At 38.1% G+C, this 21,441-nt stretch overlaps 1 protein-coding gene across 1 annotated transcript; it reads left to right on the top strand.

The window, feature by feature from the left end:
• Positions 1 to 11,619: 11,619 nt before the first annotated feature.
• Positions 11,620 to 17,755, top strand: LOC111797063 (somatic embryogenesis receptor kinase 2). Its single transcript, XM_023679948.2, has 11 exons — positions 11,620 to 12,140; positions 13,251 to 13,383; positions 13,486 to 13,557; positions 13,948 to 14,091; positions 14,199 to 14,270; positions 14,354 to 14,425; positions 14,517 to 14,629; positions 16,171 to 16,302; positions 16,383 to 16,724; positions 16,810 to 17,204; positions 17,296 to 17,755. Exons 1-11 carry the CDS (start codon positions 12,065 to 12,067, stop codon positions 17,608 to 17,610), a joined length of 1,866 nt encoding a protein of 621 aa, XP_023535716.1. The 5' UTR covers positions 11,620 to 12,064; the 3' UTR covers positions 17,611 to 17,755.
• The last annotated feature ends 3,686 nt before the right edge of the window (positions 17,756 to 21,441 follow it).

The following is a 21,441-nucleotide window of genomic DNA, read 5'->3' as shown; positions in this document are numbered from 1 at the left end:
TGATATTCTCCACTTTGAGCATAATCTCTCAGGGTTTTGCTTTGGGCTTCCCCAACTAGCTGGTGTTAGGAATCACGGCTCTCCACAATGGTATGATATTATCCACTTTGAGCATAAGCTTTCATAGTTTTGCTTTGGGCTTCCCCAACCAGCTTGTGTTAGCAATCACGACTCTCCACAATGGTATGATATTCTCCACTTTGAGCATAATCTCTCAGGGTTTTGCTTTGGGCTTCCCCAACTAGCTGGTGTTAGGAATCACGGCTCTCCACAATGGTATGATATTATCCACTTTGAGCATAAGCTTTCATAGTTTTGCTTTGGGCTTCCCCAACCAGCTTGTGTTAGCAATCACGACTCTCCACAATGGTATGATATTCTCCACTTTGAGCATAATCTCTCAGGGTTTTGCTTTGGGCTTCCCCAACTAGCTGGTGTTAGGAATCACGGCTCTCCACAATGGTATGATATTATCCACTTTGAGCATAAGCTTTCATAGTTTTGCTTTGGGCTTCCCCAACCAGCTTGTGTTAGCAATCACGACTCTCCACAATGGTATGATATTCTCCACTTTGAGCATAATCTCTCAGGGTTTTGCTTTCGGCTTCCCCAACTAGCTGGTGTTAGGAATCACGGCTCTCCACAATGGTATGATATTATCCACTTTGAGCATAAGCTTTCATAGTTTTGCTTTGGGCTTCCCCAACCAGCTTGTGTTAGCAATCACGACTCTCCACAATGGTATGATATTCTCCACTTTGAGCATAATCTCTCAGGGTTTTGCTTTGGGCTTCCCCAACTAGCTGGTGTTAGGAATCACGGCTCTCCACAATGGTATGATATTATCCACTTTGAGCATAAGCTTTCATAGTTTTGCTTTGGGCTTCCCCAACCAGCTTGTGTTAGCAATCACGACTCTCCACAATGGTATGATATTCTCCACTTTGAGCATAATCTCTCAGGGTTTTGCTTTGGGCTTCCCCAACTAGCTGGTGTTAGGAATCACGGCTCTCCACAATGGTATGATATTATCCACTTTGAGCATAAGCTTTCATAGTTTTGCTTTGGGCTTCCCCAACCAGCTTGTGTTAGCAATCACGACTCTCCACAATGGTATGATATTCTCCACTTTGAGCATAACCTCTCATGGTTTTGCTTTGGGCTTCCCCAACTAGCTGGTGTTAGGAATCACGACTCTCCACAATGGTATGACATTGTCCACTTTGAGCATAACCTCTCATGGCTTTGCTTTGGGCTTCCCCAAAAAGCCTCGTACCAATGGAAATACATTTCGTTACGTATAAACTCATGATCATTTCCTAAATTAGCCAACATGGAACTGACTCCAAACAATCCTCAACACTTTTTACTTTTTCTTTTCGTTTAGGTTAGAATCTCATTTTCGTTTCAAATTTGTTCCATTTTCTTTAGCATGAGCTTAATGGAGAGAATTTATGTTTATTTAACCTAAAACATAGGAGAAAGAGAAAAGACATCTCAACACACAAAAAAAAATTGATCTAGTTGATTCATGTAAAAGATATTCTGAAACAGTCGAATTTAAAAAATAAAAAATTAGGTGGCACAAAATTCGTTGACCGCTAATGAATTTTAGTGTAGAACTTCATGCATGTTGTATATCACACACGAGCATAAATGACTTCTCTTCAACAACATGAACATGATGGTGGAAAAGGAAGTGACTTTTGAAATATCAGAGGGCAAGAAGTTATAGATATTGTAACTTTAAGAAAAAACTTAACTTGAGAACTAATAATTGCTTACCGATTTCTTATACCTAAATTATTTTATATCGTCCGGCTTTACAAGTGGCTCATCAAAGTCTTCCCTGAAACACCAACGATATTAAACGAGATCTTTGATAAGATATATATATATATGTAAAAGACTATTCTCATGGAAAGACTCTAATGCTCTCATGAAGTCTAACACGTAGATTATTGTAAAATTTAGAAGAATAATTTTGCACAAGTTTGAACTTGAAATTGATGTCGTTGGCTTGACTTGGATTTCAAAAGACAAAATTGGACTTTCATGAAGATAAATTAGTGACACCAACTTAAGCTAATCAAGTAAGTGGCTCTCCTATCGGTTTCGGTTGATAAATTGTATTATGTATAATGGTGTGTTCCCTTTGGTCCCTGCACGTGCCATATGTATGAATGACATATGATGCTATGTTGTGTCATGTCATGTTATGATATGCTATGCTATGCTATGATATGTTATGATATGTTATGATATGTTATGTTATGTCACGCTATAATATGCTATGTCATGTCATGTTATGTTATGATAAGCTATGTCATGTATAAAAGCTATGTTATGATGTCATCATGTCACATGTCAAACGACAGCTAGAGCAACGTGTTTGCTTCGTAAGGAGACATATGTCACTTAATCTGATTCGACCCGCACCCACTTCTAACCCATAATCATGACCCAGTTCAACACCCACGACCTAAACCAACTACCTAACCCAACACGATCCTATCGCACCTTTTTGAACATGTGAAGGCGCATGGGGCACATGGATGCTCTATTATTAGCTCGCTCGACTCTCTTTTTCTATTTTTCGTCTTTATTCCAATGTTGACCTTAATTTCACTTGATTTAAGACCTACCAATAAGTTTTCAAGAAATTTGGAGCCTCCATATGGTGGTAAACTATGTTTGGGAGGGTACGCTTCATCCTGGTAAGTAGCCACATGCTCTTTAGGCGAGTAATACTTGTAGAGATTGCTAGGACTTGCTGGCATGCGAGAATATCTTATCTTATGTGGTTAACCATTAGGACTGAAAATGAGCAATTATGATGAGAATGATATGTATGTTACAAAAATTATGAAAATGCCCATAAGATGAGAATTTAAGCTGCATGGCTACTTTAATACTTTCCGCTATACTAGAATAGAGAATAGGATATTGTGATCTGTACTCTAGACGATTAATGGATGTTATCTCCTCGTTGAGCATGCTTGAATGTAGATTTATTATTTATGATTTCCGTGCATTAGGTGATTGATAAGGATATCTCCCTAATAAACATGTATTGATTAAAAGAATATGTTTTTCGTGTTTTAGGTGATCAATAGGAATATTTCCTTTGCAAAGCATACACGAGTGAAAGTTAAGAATAAGGTGTTAGAACTAGGGCTTGTTTTCACATTGTCTAAGATCGATACGTTTCTTGTAGACGTAGCACCCTAAGATCGTGAGCAGTATCAGAGGTCTAGACCTGAGGACTAGTTTAGCCCATATGAGCTAACCCTAAGCGATCTGAAAATGTGAGATGAGATCTAAACCACCTAGGAGCCAAGAAAATGTGAACCGACACTATTGTGTGTACAATAAAACCCACCTTTATAGAGGATAAGAGACTTCATAAATAGTTGATTTGAAGAGTTATTAGTATGTCTGGACGAAAACCATTTTGACAAGGGACGAGAGACTACATAAGTTGATGACAACCTTGAGAAGGGATGAGAGACTACATTAGTAGGCAACAAGAGAAACTATTACTATATGTAGAAAATAACTCGCCTTTAAAGAGATTAAGGACTACATAAATAGATAACATGAGGAACCATTACTGTGTGTAGAATATAACCCGCATATGGAGAGGTTAAGGGACTAAGTAGATTACATGAGTGAACCAAGTTAAGAATAGGATTCTAGAACTAAGACAATTTGCGCATTGACCGAGGTTAGTACATTTTCTCTAGACTGAGCGCCCTAGGATCATGAGCAGCGATTAGAGGACTAGACTTGAGGACTGGTTTAGCCCCTATCAGCTAACCCTGAGCGACTTAGAAATACGAGATGAAATCTAACCACCTAGAAGCCTTAAAAACCTAGTAAATCTCCACGACACTTGAGAAAAATTTATGATACTTATGAGGCCGCTAGCAGTGTGAACAGATCTATTTGAGGAGTCACTATTGTGTGTAATGAAACTCACCTTGGAACAAGGACTACATTAATAGTTGACTTGAAGAGTCATTATTGTGTGTGAATTAAACACATCTTGAGAAGGGACGAGAGACTAGTAGATGACAACTGCTATTGTGTGTAAAACGAAACTCACCTTAAGAGAAGACGAGGAACTACATAAGTAGGCAACGCAAGGAGCTACTACCGTGTGTAGAATATAACCCACTTTAAGACACCTTAAAAAGGAAACGAGGGTCTACATAAATAGATAACATGAGGTGTAACGTCCAAAAATTTTGTACTTAATTTAAGGTCGCCACTGTATACGTATCATGAACATTGAATGCGGAAATACTTCATTTAACTTTCATAAAACATCACCTTCATCTTAAAACACAAACATGGACTTGCGTGTTTTGAAAACACCTTTAAAACGATACAACAAAAGACTAAAATAAAATAAATAAACGTTTAACTTAAAACATTCTATTATAGCCTAAGTCTAAAAAAAATAAATGTGACTACCCTATGCATGTGTCATGGTCTCGAGTTGCGATGTTGTCGTCAACCATAGTATGTGGTTTGAGTATTTAAAGAAATACTCAGTAATTGACCCCACTATTGGGGTTAAATGCAATGACGAGACCTATCATATCAGTCTATTTTCCTACGGCACTATCCTCACAGCAGCTTGGATGTGTACCATATACCCTACACACAGCCCATACGTGCGAGTATGGACTCACCAGTCAGTTCGCATACCGTTGGGCCTCTTTCCTTGTCGGACGAGCATGCTTGGTAGCTATTTGTGCCAGACACCCGTTAGAATTAGTAACTATCATGACAACATTATGTAAAACATAATGATAGTTCTCCTACCTATTGGTGTACGAGTCCGTACTATGGGGAAGGAATAGGGGTATCCCCAATGCATGAGCACATAACAATGCATAAGGTCCCAATATTTTTTCGTTTTCATTATTGTTTAATACAATCCCGCTAGCGTTTCGTACATATCATATCGTCTTTCATATCATTTCACATATCGTTTATCATATCATTTACCATATCTTTCATGCATACGTCAGGGTTGTATTTCATGCCACTTCGTCATTTTGCATGTCAATCATATCATATCATTCAAATTACATAAATATATCATATCATAACGCTTCATGCTTCCACACAACAATTTTCATCATATATATATATATATATATATATATATATATATATATATATATATATATATATATATATATATATATATATCATACCAAAATATAACGCATCACAATATAGCATATCATAAACATGTCAATTTATCACATACCTCATACCATAACATATTTCATATCATATCACAATATATATATATCTCCGTCATTCACATGTCGTATCATAATCATATCATATCGTAAACACTTCGTGGTCATATCATTCCCTAACTTATCATAGCATTAACATTTTTATACATATCACAGCCATATCGTTACATGAACGTATCTTAGTCATATCGTTACAGGAATGTATCTTAATGCTATCGTTCTATCAATCTATCATAATCTTATCCCTTTCTACCCATAACCTAACCGTATTCTTTTATCAATCGATCGTGATCATATCGTTTTTATCAATCTCTCATATCCATAGCACTTTGATACATAACTTAACCTTAACGTTTCATGACCATATCTTACTCCTATCGTTACATTATGTTTAATTCATCATTCTCGTATCTTATCTCAACATATCATTGAACACATCATACCGTAAGTATTATCATACAATTCACATATTATAACATATACATATCATATCATAAGCATATCAATCCATAAACAATTCACACATATCAATATATATGACACGTGCAGAACTACGGGGCACGTGTCAATATCAAATATAACCATGCGGATAGTAAGGCCACTTACTTGGATGGCCTTAGCCGAAGTTCTACCTAACTCCAAATTAGCTTGCTTTCATCCTTTGAATTCATTCCCATGGCACTTCACCCTATTAAAGATCACACACATGCTTGACGTCTTCAAACTAACTATTCCTAATACACAACAAATATGCATGTAAAACTATCCCGTTCATCATAAATATCGAACATGTAACACAAATCACAATAATTCACACATATCTTACCTAACCCTAAGATTCACCCGGAGAATCATTTACCTTGAAACGACCTCAATTCTACGTTCCACTTGCCGATACCTTGAAACGAGGACAATGAGAGGAAAACGTTCCACTTGCTGATACTACAAGGACAGAAATCGAAAATGTTTGAGTCGAGTTCTAACAACAACCTCAATAGAGTGTCGAATTGACTTAAGCTATGACAAATTCAGAGATCGCAGTTCTCCTTCAAACGCTCTACAACTAATAACTTCTCCTATAAATATTCCACTGTTAGTAACGAACACTCGACCATCACTAAATCGAGTAAAGACTAACTACAAGTCAAAATTATTAATTCACAACAAGGACAGTGAGAGAAAGTGAACGTTCCACTTACCGATACTGCAAGGACAAACATCAAAAATGTTTAAGTCGAGCGCTAGCAACAGCCTCAATAAAGTGGCAGACGAAACCGTGACGACGATCGAACCGACTTAAGCAACGAAAAATTTAGAGATCGACCATTGGACGACCGATATGAACAAAGATCTTGAAGTGGTTAACGTAATTTATTATTATATATTTGTATTCTATTATTCTATTATTTGATTGTTATTAGCATTAAAATTAGAGGAATGGTGGAGTGGTCAAAGGACACGGGGTTGACCACTATATATATATATATTTATTTATTTATTTATTTGTATTACCGATATTATAAAAAAAAATAGGATAATTTTTAATTGGTCCTATTTAGTTTGCGAGTCAAAAATAATAATAATTAAAGGTAAGATAATTATTTTTCCTTTTTACTTTTATTTACTAAAAATGTGCTTTCCTTTTTACCATTTCAAAACTTATTCATTAAACCTTTTAATTATTAACTAAATTTTAAAAATAAAAAATAATTTTTTTTTTTAAAACACGTAGATAAAAACAAAAATCACGAGTCTGTCTTTAAAAGTTTAATTTAAAAAAAAAAATTAAAAAATCAAATAATTATCATTTATTTCACAAAATAATAAAAAAAAAACTTTATTCGAGAATTTAAAAACAATCGAAAACCTAAAAATTTACTTTATTCGAGAATCATTCAAGCTCAACATGATCGATCTTATTAGTGGAATGATTCGAATTTCAAACAAGTGTTCTTGTCTTGAGATATTTGATCAACGAGAATCATTCAAGGTAGACATGATCGATCTTGCTTATGGAGTAATTCGAATCTCAAACAAGTGTTCTTGCCTTGAGATATTCGATCGACAAGGTAATTTGAATCTTACTACCCTTGTAGTGATTCCTTATCATTTGGTATCAGAGCTTTCTCTTGGGTTTTTTCCTTATCATTGGTTGACTAGTTATCTCCGAAGACTTCTATCCTACCTAATAAGCCAACGGGGATTGTTAGCCCCAACCTTGGAAACGAGAAGGTTAAGCTCGCTCTCCTTAATGAAAGAGTTGGTTGGTCAAGGATGGAAACAAGCGAGGAACGAGTGACTGGACCCCACATTGGGAGAGGGAGTCAACGGAACATCTCAGGCATTAGTGGAAAGAAAGATAACTCCAAAAAAAGGAACGTCAATTAATAAATAAAGGTTCCATAGCCGTCACCGCGACATCGTCATTTATTCAGGGTGCCTTACTTTTACCTGAAAAATAAGAGTAGCACGTGACTTAAGCATTTTAAGAAATACTCGATAAGTAACCCCTCTGTTGGGGTCGAAAAATGCAATCACATGGAATATGGTGGAACCTATCATTTCATAAAAATATCATGATATGGAAGTCCGAACAAAATTGGATATGTAGTACTTCACTACACACAAACCACACACAGGCACATGGATCCACCAAGTGAGCTCGTATACAAACCTTATGGGCATTGCTCATCGGGCTAGCGTACACTCACGCACTAGATACTTCAGAGGGAAAGAACCTGGATAAATCATGGCGAGTATAAATGTCGTAAGGTACGCACCCCTAATCATAAAAGAGAAGTATTCCAATACATGTGACATATATAAATCATGATCATGACACGTGCACGGGCCACGAGGCATGCACATCGTACATCATACAATTTGTCCAACCAAACTGTAACGACCTAGACCCACTGCTAGCAGATATTGTCATCTTTGGGCTTTTCCTTTCGGGCTTCCCTTCAAAGCTTTAAAACGCATTTGTTAGGGAGAGGTTTCCACACCCTTATAAAAGATGTTTCGTTCTCCTCCCCAACCGATGTGGGACATCACAATCCACCCCCCTTCAGGGCCTAACGTCCTCACTGGCACTCGTTCCTTTCTCATATCGATGTGGGAACCCCACCAAATCCACCTCCTTTTAGGGCCCAGCATTCTTACAGGCACACCGCCTCGTGTCTACCTCCATTCGGGGAACAACCTCCTCATTGACATATTGTCCGGTGTCTGGCTCTCCTCTTTGGGCTTTCCCTTTCAAGCTTCTCCTCAAGACTTAAAAACGCGTATGCTAGGGAGAGGTTTCCACACCCTTATAAAAGGTGTTTCGTTCTCCTATCCGACCAATGAGGAACATCACACAAACAATAGTGAAGTTATTTACCTAATTAGTTTAGGCCGAAATTACTAATTACTCTTGATAATAGTCTAAACTGTTTATGGCACCGTAACACTAATAATATTACGACGAATGGGTCTAAGCATGGACCCTTCCAATTGATTCCAAGGACTATTTTGATATCCATCCCACAGCTTAGCATCCATTGATTATGGTCTCTGGACATTTCCACGAGGAAGTCAGTGCTATAAACTGATGTGCCCAAGTCACTGCCATATTTAACTTCAACCTCACCAAATGAGCCTTCACAATTTCCTATACCCTCATCCAAACCATTTCTTCTCGGCCCGGTAATCCATATGCTTACTCGAACCATTTATCGGGCACAAAGTCACCCTTTGTCACACCTATCGCATAGAAGCATCACTTCACCGTGCAATCCACTTTTACATGCTCACAGCTACCCGATATTGTACTCTTTAGACTTTTTCTCAAAGTTTTTGAATCGCGTCTGCTTGGGAAAAGTTTCGACACCTTTATAAAGAATGTTTTGTTCTCCTCTTCAACCAATGTGGAATCTTACAATAAAATACAAGGGAAGCAGATGAACGTATAATCAAATTTTTCCCTATGACCCTGTTTTCCATAGCTCTTGATCTTCCTTTTTCCCATTAAAACTAACCGTACTTGTTGCAAAAGTTTTCGTGAGGGATTTGGTTGAGGTCGAGGGGTTAGAGATTTGGGGCACTGGGAGGCCGATTCACGGTCGTTACTTATATGGAGGAAAAAAAAAGATAGATTTCTCGTGCATATTTCAACAATGTTGTGGGTTTTGAAATTTGTAATGTCGTGGATTTTGTGATTTCTCTTCCGGTCTATTTTATATATGGGACCCGTTCTAAAAAGGGAGGAATTCTCAATCTAGACAGGCAGCGAGAGAGTGAAGAACATTTTTTTCTTAGGGATGGGCGATAAAGACCCACCCAATTTACTGTCACACCGCTTAATATAAATATATTTTTAACATATATTAATACGTATATATATATATATATATATATATATATATTAATATTTTGAGATTTTAATTATAATATTTAAATTAAAAACTATGATGGAAATTCTAAAAAACTGTGTCCCGAATTTAATCTCCATAGAAATAAATTAATAGTTTAGTGAAAATAAGAAATGAAATAGGTGGCAAGGATGGGGACGAGACGAACCGCCCCACCTCGTGGAAATCTCTACCTATCACCCTTTCTCGTTAAAATTATTTTAATGAGTTGATTGAATTAAATAAATAAATTATTTAAAATTAATTAATACTTTTAAAATTGTTGGAGGTAATTGAGACATTCAACTAAATATTATTTATTTATTTATATTAAATTTTAATAGCATTTATATAACATCAAACATTATTATTTAATAATAAGATACTTTATTTGTAGACATCTTATTTTAACCTATGGTTTGAATATCTATTAAGATTTGAATTTAAATAAAAATATATATTTTAAAAATTAAATTTTAAAGATGGTTGGGAGGGAGTCCACATTAGCTAATTTAGGAAATGAGTAACGAATACATCTTAGCCTTTTGAGAAAGGTCAAAGCAAAGTTACGAGAGTTTAAGCTCAAAGTGGACAATATCATACTATTGTGGAGAGTTGTGATTCCTAAGCTTTTGGTTAAAAGTGAATGTTCCTACAAATATATCATGTCGATTGCTCAACTGTACTTTGGCTATCTTACGTGGAGCTGAATTAGGTTTTTTCGGTGTTCTCGTTGAAAGACGCGAGCGTACTTCTTGCTTCTGGGGATATTGATCTGAAGCTCGAGTACAGTCCGTGCGCCGTTTTTGTACTTTGGCTATCTTACATGGAGCTGAATTAGGTTTTTTCTGTGTTTTCATTGAAAGACTCGAGCGTACTCCTTGTTTCTAGAGATATTGATCCAAAGCTCGAGTAAGGTCTGTGCGCCGTTTTCGTACTTTGGCTATCTTGCACGGAGCTAAATTAGGTTTTTTTTCAGTGTTCTCATTGAAAGACGCGAGCGTACTCCTTGATTCTGGGGATATTGATCAGAAGCTCGAGTACAGTCCATGCGTCGTTTTCGTACTTTGGCTATCTTATGTAGAGCTGAATTAGGTTTTTTTCGGTGTTCTGGTTGAAAGACTCGGGCGTACTCCTTGCTTCTGGGGATATTGATCTGAACCTCGAGTACGTTCTGTGCGCCGTTTTCATACTTTGGCTATCGTATGTGGAGCTGAATTAGGTTTTTTTGGTGTTATCGTTGAAAGATTGGGCGTACTCCTTGCTTCTGGGGATATTGATATGAAGCTCGAGTATGGTCCGTGCACTGTTTTCGTACTTTGGCTATCTTTACGTGGAGCTGAATTAGGTTTTTTCGGTGTTCTCGTTGAAAGACGCGGGCGTACTCCTTGCTTCTGGGGACATTGATCCGAAGCTCGAGTACGATCCGTGCGCCATTTTCGCACTTTGTCTATCTTACGTAGAGCTGAATTAGGGTTTTTCAGTGTTCTCATTGAAAGACGCGAGCGTACTCCTTACTTTTGGATACATTGATCCAAAGCTCGAGTACGGTCCATGCACCGTTTTTCTTCTCTACCATGACGAAACAATTGATTTAATATAGGCATCCCTCTTTCCTTTTTATTTATTACAATGGTTTTCTTTTATTTTTATTTTTTTACTTTCATAAAATTACCTTATAATAAATTAAGTTATTTTATTTAGGAAGGGTAGGTTCGAATCTTCTTTATTTCATTTATAATATATAATGTTGCGTTTAAAAAAAAAAAAAAACAAATAATAATAATAATAATAATTATAATGGTTGGAGCTTGTCACGTCACTTTCCACGATGTAGCGCGAAGGCGTTTTTGACTGCGTTTGGTCAGCTCGGTCAGCATCGTTCGGGCAGCTCCCTACCCTCACAAACAAAATACGTCTCTCTCTCTCTCTCTCTCTCTCCTCTTTCAAGTTTCAATCTCTTTCTCTCTCTTTCTGCATCCATTCCTCAAAAGTAGAGAGCAAAAAAAAAAACACTAATCCCACTCCAAAAACACTTTCAGAGAGAGAGAGAGAGAATCCAAAAGCGAACTATCTTCGATGAACAAAGCTGTGCCCGTGAAAGGGGAAAACAAATAATGTCTGAAATTTTCTGATTTTTTTTCTCTCTTCTGTGTTCAGCTCTCGCCAGATCGGCTTTGCGTGCTGCTTGTTTTTCACGATTCTGTGTTCGAGCTTAAATGTTGAAGTTCTTCATGGATTTTTGAACTGGTTTTCGAGTTCTTGAGTTTTCGCGGAGTTTTTTGGGGTTTAGATTTTGTTACCCAACTGGGGTTTTGGTGATTCTGTGGTTTTTGGGTTTGTTTGTGAGTTTTACCATTTGGATCTGATGTTGATGATCACTTAATCAAGATGGAGCACTACAAGGTTTTGGTCTCTTTGATCTTGCTGCTTCGTTCACTATGGCTTGTTTCTGCTAACATGGAAGGTTTGTTCTGCTTGGAATTGCTTTCTTCTTTGTTGAATTCGTTCTTTTTGTGTTAAATCACTTCTGAATGTGGAAATGCCTCTGTTCTTCTCTATCTCCTTTCAATAACTGGAATTGTTCTTGGAGGTTTAATAGTTCATTATTTTGTGTGTTTTTGTCTCCTTGTTGGCTTGGTTGTAAGATTAGGATGATATTCAAGCTGCCAATGGTGTTTGTTGGAGATTTATGCATAAGACTGAAATATGTAATCTAATATCTATTGTAGAAGTGGGAAGACACCTTAATGGGTTCTCCATTGAGGGGAATTCAAAGTTTATAGGCCTTAACAAGGATAATACAAAAGGGTCTGTTGATTGCTGGGTCAAGGGATGTAATTCGTGTTCTTTTGTACCTGTTTCGAATGTTTATGTTAAATGAAATCAGGGAACTTCCAATGACTCGTTTATAAATCTTGAACTATGGACTTGATGGTCGTTGTGGCAGCTAAGACCTTCTTAGCTGTGAGATCCCGCATCGGTTGGGGAGGAGAATGAAATACCCTTTGTAAGGGTGTGGAAACCTCCCCCTAGTAGACGCGTTTTAAAAACCTTTAGGGGAAGCCTGAAAGGGAAAGCTCAAAGACGACAATATTTGCTAGTGGTGAGTTTGGGCCATTACAAATGGTATCAGAGCTAGACATCGGGCGATGTACTAGGGAGAAGGCTGAGCCTCGAAGGGGGGTGGACATGATGTGGTGTGCTAGCAAGGACGCTGGACCTAGAACGGGGGTGGATTTGGTGGGGGTCTCACATTGATTGGAGAAAGGAATGAGTGCTAGCGAGGACGCTGGGCTCCGAAGGGGGGTGGACTGTGAGATCCCACATCGGTTGGGGAGGAAAACGAAACACCCTTTATAAGGGTGTGGAAACCTCTCCCTAGTAGATGCGTTTTAAAAACCTTGAAGGAAAGCCCCAAAGGGAAAGCCCAAAGAGGACAATATCTGCTAGCGGTAGGCCTGGACTATTAGATTAGCGTTTTCAAAAAACTTTAGTCTCTTGGAACTCTTTTTTCTTTGTGCAGGCATGTTATTCTTATCCCTTTGTTAATAAGTTCACTTTTATTTTTGAACAGGTGATGCTTTGCATAGCCTAAGAACCAGCTTGCAGGATCCTAACAATGTCTTGCAGAGTTGGGATCCCACTCTTGTCAATCCCTGTACATGGTTTCATGTTACTTGCAACAATGATAATAGTGTCATACGAGTGTAAGCTATTCGCTCATACATGGTCTCGTCTAGAGACGCGTATGATAAGTAATAATTCACAGGTCTACAAATAATCTCGCTCTTGTTTTACATTTTCTTCAGTGATCTTGGAAACGCAGCTTTATCGGGCACGCTTGTTCCACAGCTTGGCTTGCTAAAAAATTTGCAGTATCTGTAAGTACCATTCGGTCTCTTTCAAGCTGTCATGGTCTTGTAATATATTCCATCAGTACAATGGCAGCAATCATATCGAATTTTGTTGAGTGAAAATCTGTTTTAACTCATTATGCGTCGGGATGATATAATTTATTCCAAGACTATGAACCTTAGGCATGGGATCTTGATCATAATCTTCTGTTTCTGTTTCCGTGTATAGTTTCTTCCTAACGTGTCGTTTATAGTGGTCAACCAAAATCTCTTGTACATAATATCCTCAACGTCCTAGAAGGCTCGAATCCGACGTGTTGTTGATCGCACATAATAATACCGACGATAGTTTTTCCATTTTCATCATCAATCTTTTATTTGACTAAAAATCTTTGTTTCCCCCTTTCTTGATGACAGAGAGCTCTACAGTAACAACATAAGTGGAGTAATCCCAAGTGATCTGGGAAATCTGACTAGTTTGGTGAGCTTAGATCTTTATTTGAACAGATTTTCGGGTCCAATTCCCGACACGTTAGGCAAGCTGTCAAAACTACGATTCCTGTGAGTTGCAGTTCTAATTAGTCTATTCTTCTGTAAATCAGCTTCTGATTGAGTTGTTTTGTTTAGTTCTTACATTGTTTTTTCTTGGAATGTTTTAATATGCATAGCCGGCTGAACAACAACAGCTTATCAGGTCCTATTCCTATGTCATTGACTAATATCTCATCCCTTCAAGTGTTGTGAGTATTCCTCTCTCGCCTTCAAAAGTTCGCCAAATTGTATCGATATTGTACAAATTATGAGGATAGCGTTTCTTTTCTAGGGATCTATCGAATAACCATCTCTCGGGCGTGGTTCCAGATAACGGTTCCTTCTCCTTGTTCACCCCCATCAGGTTTTTCTTTGATGATTGTTACGAGTCCGTGATTTCTAACTTTGATTTGTACGACATAGCTGAACAACTTGGTTCGTTTATCCCCCGACAGTTTTGCCAACAACTTGGATCTTTGTGGCCCTGTTACCGGACGTCCTTGCCCGGGATCACCTCCGTTTTCTCCTCCTCCACCCTTTGTCCCGCCACCTCCTATATCTTCACCAGGTGACTTATTTTCGGGTTGATAGTGTATTCTTGCCATGAACTGCAGCATACATTCCTGGAATTTTGTTTTTGCTATATTACCTCCTTACTGGGTTTTTGTTGTCTTGCAGTTTCAGAGTTGATATTTGATAAAATTCTATATAGAAGTTTGAAATTTCTCACTTGTTTTTCCTTTGATATTCCATGATTTGTGCTCGAAGGGCTCGTGTCTTTAGAAGGAAGTAGCAACGACAAAAGGAAGGAAAACTGTGAATCCTAAAACGTAACAATTGTGTGGTTCGATTAAAACCGAACGGTTGGTTTGGTTCAGTTTGAATAGCTGTAGGAAGTAAACTGAACCAAACTGAGCCGGTTCATGTCCGTTCCTTTCACACCTACCGTAGAAGGTCTAGTTTTCCCCATTTTTTCTTGTTTTCTCTTCCGAGATACGTAACAACTTTCAAGAGACATTTTTTCGAACCAGAAGTTTAAAGCAACATTGAAGTGAACCATGTTCCAAATATCCTCTATACATAAAATCCTCGTGTCGAGTACTCCAAACAATAGAATATAATCCCTGTCCATTACAGCATTTAGCTAATGGGGAAAAATCCCTCCCTGCTACCTCCCGTTCTTCGTTTAAACGAGGATTCATGATTCCCCATCTCGTTTGGAGTAGGTCCCCTAGGGCTCGACTCCGTGGGTTAAATGGATATCTTTAGTTCCCAATATATTTCTTACGAGTGCCCTCACATCTCCTTGCACTTTGAACACACCTTGTCCTTATGGTTGGTTAACCAAACACAATCCCAAAGTTGGGTAACAATCAACATTTTTTTTTTGTTGGGAAAGAAATCTGATAACCTTCCAATATTGGAATGAAGGATTCTTTAATATGAAATCCAGCTAGTCGATGCTTCGAAAGTATCGGCCATGTGCGACAAACAAGCCCTCTTGGGAGAGAGGTTTCCACACCCTTATAAAGAATGTTTTGTTCCCCTCTCCAACCGATGTGGGATCTCACAATCCACCTCCCTTGGAGTCCCAACGTCCTCGTTGGTACACCGGTCGATGTCTGGCTCGGATACCATTTTTAATAGTCCAAGCCCACTGTTAGCGGATATTGTCCTCTTTGGACTTTCCCTTCTGGACTTCCCCTCAAGATTTTAAAACGCATATGTTAGGGAGAGATTTTCACACCCTTATAAGAAATGTTTTATTTCCCTCTCCCACCGATGTCGGATCTCACACCAATTCTATCAAAAACATTCTATTTACCGTGTTCGAAATTGACTATCAAACATGGCATGGTCATTTTTAGCCCAATTTCAAATTCTACCATTCAAACATGCTCAAATTCAAGAAATACATCAATTATAACCATGTTTTCTACTGTTTGCCTTGTTTTTGGGTTATGAATCAAGGGCTAAGCTTCTTGTGGTCGTCTCTTATGAAGTTTTTTGTTTATACCCTTGCCTTATTATCTTGTCTCTTCTATATTCTTTTGCTGTGAATAGAAATCGATTCTTAAGAAAAATAATAACCATAACGATACTTACCAGGTGGGAACAGTGCAACCGGAGCGATTGCTGGTGGCGTTGCTGCAGGCGCTGCATTACTTTTTGCAGCTCCAGCAATCGCATTTGCGTGGTGGCGTCGTAGGAAACCCCAAGAAGTTTTCTTCGACGTTCCTGGTCGGTGTTTTTTCCTTGAAAATTTTTTCGATGAACTTGGTTTGTCTGATTGATTCGTTCGTTATTATATCGCTATGCAGCCGAAGAGGATCCAGAAGTGCATCTGGGACAGCTTAAAAGATTTTCACTGAGAGAGCTACAAGTAGCTACTGATAGTTTTAGTAACAAGAACATACTTGGTCGGGGTGGATTTGGTAAGGTCTACAAAGGTCGATTGGCAGACGGTTCGTTAGTCGCCGTAAAAAGACTCAAGGAAGAACGTACGCCTGGTGGAGAGCTGCAGTTTCAAACAGAAGTAGAGATGATCAGCATGGCTGTACATCGGAACCTGCTACGACTACGTGGATTTTGCATGACGCCAACCGAACGACTTCTTGTTTATCCGTACATGGCCAATGGAAGTGTTGCGTCTTGCTTAAGAGGTACCTTCTTTTACGTTTGGATCGCCTATTCCGATCGTCGTAAATCTAAATAAGATTCATATATGTTGTTTTCTTATCGGTTTAGAACGACCACCATCCCAACCACCTCTTGATTGGAGAACGAGAAAGCGAATAGCATTGGGATCAGCAAGAGGGTTGTCTTATTTACACGATCACTGTGATCCAAAAATCATTCACCGTGACGTAAAAGCTGCAAATATTTTGCTAGATGAGGAGTTCGAAGCTGTCGTAGGTGACTTCGGGCTGGCCAAACTCATGGATTACAAAGATACTCATGTCACCACCGCGGTACGTGGTACAATTGGACATATAGCTCCCGAGTATCTTTCCACTGGTAAGTCCTCTGAGAAAACAGATGTTTTCGGGTACGGTATCATGCTTCTAGAGCTTATAACTGGTCAAAGAGCTTTCGATTTGGCTCGACTCGCCAATGACGATGATGTCATGCTACTCGATTGGGTAAGTGTTTATTAGTAATTACTTGGGGTGGGGGGATAGTGAAAGTGAAGGGAGTGTAAATATATATACATATGTTTTGGATGTATAATAGGTGAAAGGACTCCTGAAAGAGAAGAAGCTAGAAATGCTGGTTGACCCTGACCTTCAGAATAACTATGTCGAATCCGAGGTCGAACAGTTGATTCAAGTAGCGCTACTCTGCACACAAGGCTCCCCGATGGACCGACCGAAGATGTCGGAGGTGGTTCGAATGCTGGAAGGAGACGGGTTGGCAGAAAGATGGGATGAGTGGCAAAAGGTGGAGATTCTTCGACAAGAAATCGACCTATCGCCCCATCCGAATTCGGATTGGATTGTGGATTCAACTGAAAATCTACATGCAGTCGAGCTTTCTGGTCCGAGATGACCTCGCCCGAACGGGTCAGTAAAGAAAAGGAATGATTGGTGACTTAAATTTCTTTTTCTAAGTAACCATGCCTGCCCTGATTATTCTGTAACACTGCATATTGTGAAATTCATTTGTGCATCAGTCAGTCATCAGCCTTTGTCCATTTGCAAATTGTACCATTTTATAGGCCTCTCTTCCCTATGTCATGCTGTTTTTTAGTATCTATTTCCAATTTTGATATCAATTTTAAGGCTCCAACAAAATTATAAGGCTCGAGGCACGATAATCCTAGTTCTTGCGCTTACCGAGTCTGTTTTGCCACATGGTGTAAGTACAATCATGTTTCTAGGGCGCAAAAGATTGTAAAGATGGATTCAACAATCCCACAAACAAACGAGTATATGTGGACAGTTTGGGCGATGAAAAACTATGATGAAAGTGATAAAATCGTGTAAACGAGTATATCTAAAGAATCTACCTTAAGTTCTACGTCGGCTAATTTAGGGAATGATCATGAGTTTATAAGCAAGGAATACTATCTCCATTGGTTTGAGGCATTTTGGGGAAGTTCAAAGCAAAGCCACGAGAGTTTATGCTCGAAGTGGACAATATCATACCATTGTAGAGAGTCGTGTTCGTCTAACATGGTATCAGAGCCATGCCCTAAACTTAGTCATGTCAATAGAATCTTCAAATGTCGAACAATTGACTCCAAGAATCTTCAAATGTCGAACAAAGGACTCCAAAAGAAAAGGAGTCGAGCCTCGATTAAGGGGGGCGTACTTTGTTCGAGGGGAGGTGTTGGATGAAAGTCCCACATACGGCTAATTTAACAATCTCGATTAAGGGGGGACATACGTCGTTCGAGGGGAGGTGTTGGATGAAAGTCCCACATCGACTAATTTAACAACGGGCAATGTGAATTGAGGGTCGAGAATTGAATGGTTGCAATCCCAACTCTAAGGCTAAAAGTAAATAGGGTATCATTAATGAGGCTTTAAGTATTTGTTGAATTTATCAAAATAATTTGATGATTAATATCACCTCACCACATGAAAAAAGTTGAATAATTGAGCAATAACTCTAAATCTAACAATTTATTCAAATTCAATTTATAGTGTTACATAAATATAGTTTTACCAAATAATAAAATAACAATTAATATTATTGTATTATTGTTTTTTTTTTTTTAATTTCAAAATAAAATATAACAATAATATTCTTTAGTGATGTCTACCGAGAGAAACCTTTTTGTTCAACGTTCGTACTTTCAAAATTCTTCATTTATTTTTAAGGTATGTTGTGACTGTTGGATGAAAGTCCCACATCCGCTAATTTAGGGAATGATCATGGGTTTATAATTAAAGAATGTTATCACCATGGGTGTGAGACCTTTACCACTTGTCACAATCGCACTTTAATGGCAGCGGACTTGCAATTGTGTGACACTCACTTCTCAGCAACAAGTGGGTTAAGCTTATTCGTTCTCGTGTCGCCTACGACCAAGCAACGTATGCTCGAGTCTCTAGCCCCGTTCAAGAAGAAAGTTTTAGAAAATGGGGACAAAGAGAGCTTTGGAAGCAAGATTCGAGAAATTGAACGTTCAAGAAGAAAGTTTTAGAAAATGGGGACAAAGAGAGCTTTGGAAGCAAGATTCGAGAAATTGAAATTGGTGTTATATGGAAATGTAAGCAGAAGGCAACAACAACCACTGCTTACTGCATATAACTTAGCTATGAGAGATTATGCTCAAAGTGGATAAAATCATACCATTGTGAAGAGTCGTGTTCGACTAACAGTGGCTAGGATTCATTGAGGAAAATTCTTGGGGATCGGGTTCCTTAAAAAAAATTAAAATTCAATAATTACAGCGTAGTCTTCCACACTTAAAAACAAATGTTATATAACCGTATTTTTTTTATTAAAAAAACAAGGTCGTCACTGCATGCATGACATGTCTATTATGTGTAAAAAAATTCATTTAAATTCTTTTATAAACGATGTCATGTTCTTAAACGTTCGTAAATTTCATTTCAAATAAAAGTAAACGTCAATGAAATAGTAGAAACGAAATAACAATAAGTTCAAAGTGATAAAAATGCTATGATCTAACCTAACGGCTACAAAAACTTAACTCTGGATCTTCTTTGTTGCTTGACGGTTTTGGACGATACCAAAAGTCCAGAATACTTCTCCTCAAAGTTCTGAGAAAGTTTTTTAAAGGAAGCTCGACCGGAACTAGACTCCTCGTTGCCATGACGAAGTTGGTGATGGTTATTTACCTCCTCCCTTTCTCTAAAACTTTCTTCTCTCCACGAGTTCTCTTTCCCTCTTTCTTTCTTTTTCCGCAAAAATGACCAAAACACTCCTCGATGGCCAATTTTTCGAACTTTTCACTATTTTATTATATATTTTTTCTAAGTTCGTGGGATGTTCTAGATATTTCTTTCTTCTACACCATCTTCAAATTCTGTCGTGGCAGTTACTAATTCTAATGGGGTGTCCGGCATAAGGAGCTACCAGAGTAGGCTCACTCGACAAGAAAAGGGGCTCTGCGGTGTGCAAACTGACTGGTGAGCCCATACTTGCACATATGGGTTGTGTATAGAGTATATGGTACACATCCAAGTTACGCGTTAGGATAGTGCCGTAGGAAAATAGACTGATATGATAGGTCCCGTCATTGCATTCACATGTCCTTGCATTTGACCCCCAATAGTGGGGTCATTTAGTATTTCTTCAAACACTCAAGCCACGCGCTACCTCTATAGACACTCATGTACGGTCTGACGATGACATCGCAACTCGAAACCATGACACATGTATAGGTTAGTCATATTTATTTTCTTAGACTTAGGCTAGAATAGGATGTTTTTAATTTAAACGTTTATTTATTTTATTTAGTCTTTTGTTGTATCGTTTTTTAAAGGTGTTTTCAAAACACGCAAGTCCATGGCTATGTTTTAAGATGAAGATGACGTTTTATGAAAGTTTAAATGAAATATTTCCGCATTCAATGTTCATGATATGCATTCAGTGATGACCTTAAATTAAGTAGAAAATTTTGAGTCGTTACAAGAGGCCCTATTCAAAGACCCATGACCATTTTCATTCACGATAAGGGCACTAACATGAATTAGTCTCGATATACACTAGTCTATCTAACCAATATGGATCAAGCTTGATCGTACTAAAACTTGAACTTATCGATCGGGGTAGGGACACTATTATGCCTAAATCTATGTCCCTAGTAGCACAATAATTTACCCGTGTGAATAAGAACTAGTCTCCGTTCTGGTGATGCCGTTCACGACCATTAATAGACATGGTAAACTATCACAAGTTCTCTTGAATGTCGTGATGGTAAACTAAGTACTTAACCGCACCTTGAAGGTTTATAACTCAAATTATTACTTCTTAGACTTTTTGGACTAGCTCTTGAGGCTAATCATAATCGGGAAGCACTAAAGTTCAGTTCTTTGATCATAACTCATAATTCATGGGTGCACGGATTATTAGAAACATCTATAATTAGCGATCACTGGATCTACTTAGAATTACTAGTGTTTCATTCTACTTCAATTATTTGTTTCGGTGTGCTTCGATCGACCTACGGAAACTTCGAGAGTATTGATGTAATTTAACTTTAAAAGTAATCAAACAATAGAATAGCTTCAATCGAACTACGAACACTTATAACAAATACAAGAATCGAAAAGAACAATAGGATCTATCTCAAAGAAAGAACATATTAGCCATGATAGTGATGAAGAGAAGCAAGGGGAAGATATCAATTTTGAGTGCCATATTGGGCGTTGTTGTTGCTTTGGGTAAGACATCAATGGAAAA

This window comes from Cucurbita pepo, chromosome 6, assembly GCF_057944985.1.
Source record: "Cucurbita pepo subsp. pepo isolate OVF chromosome 6, ASM5794498v1, whole genome shotgun sequence".
In the NCBI taxonomy this organism is placed as follows: domain Eukaryota; kingdom Viridiplantae; phylum Streptophyta; class Magnoliopsida; order Cucurbitales; family Cucurbitaceae; genus Cucurbita; species Cucurbita pepo.
Note: the sequence above shows the minus strand (reverse complement) of the source record. Positions and strands in the feature narration are given on the sequence as shown.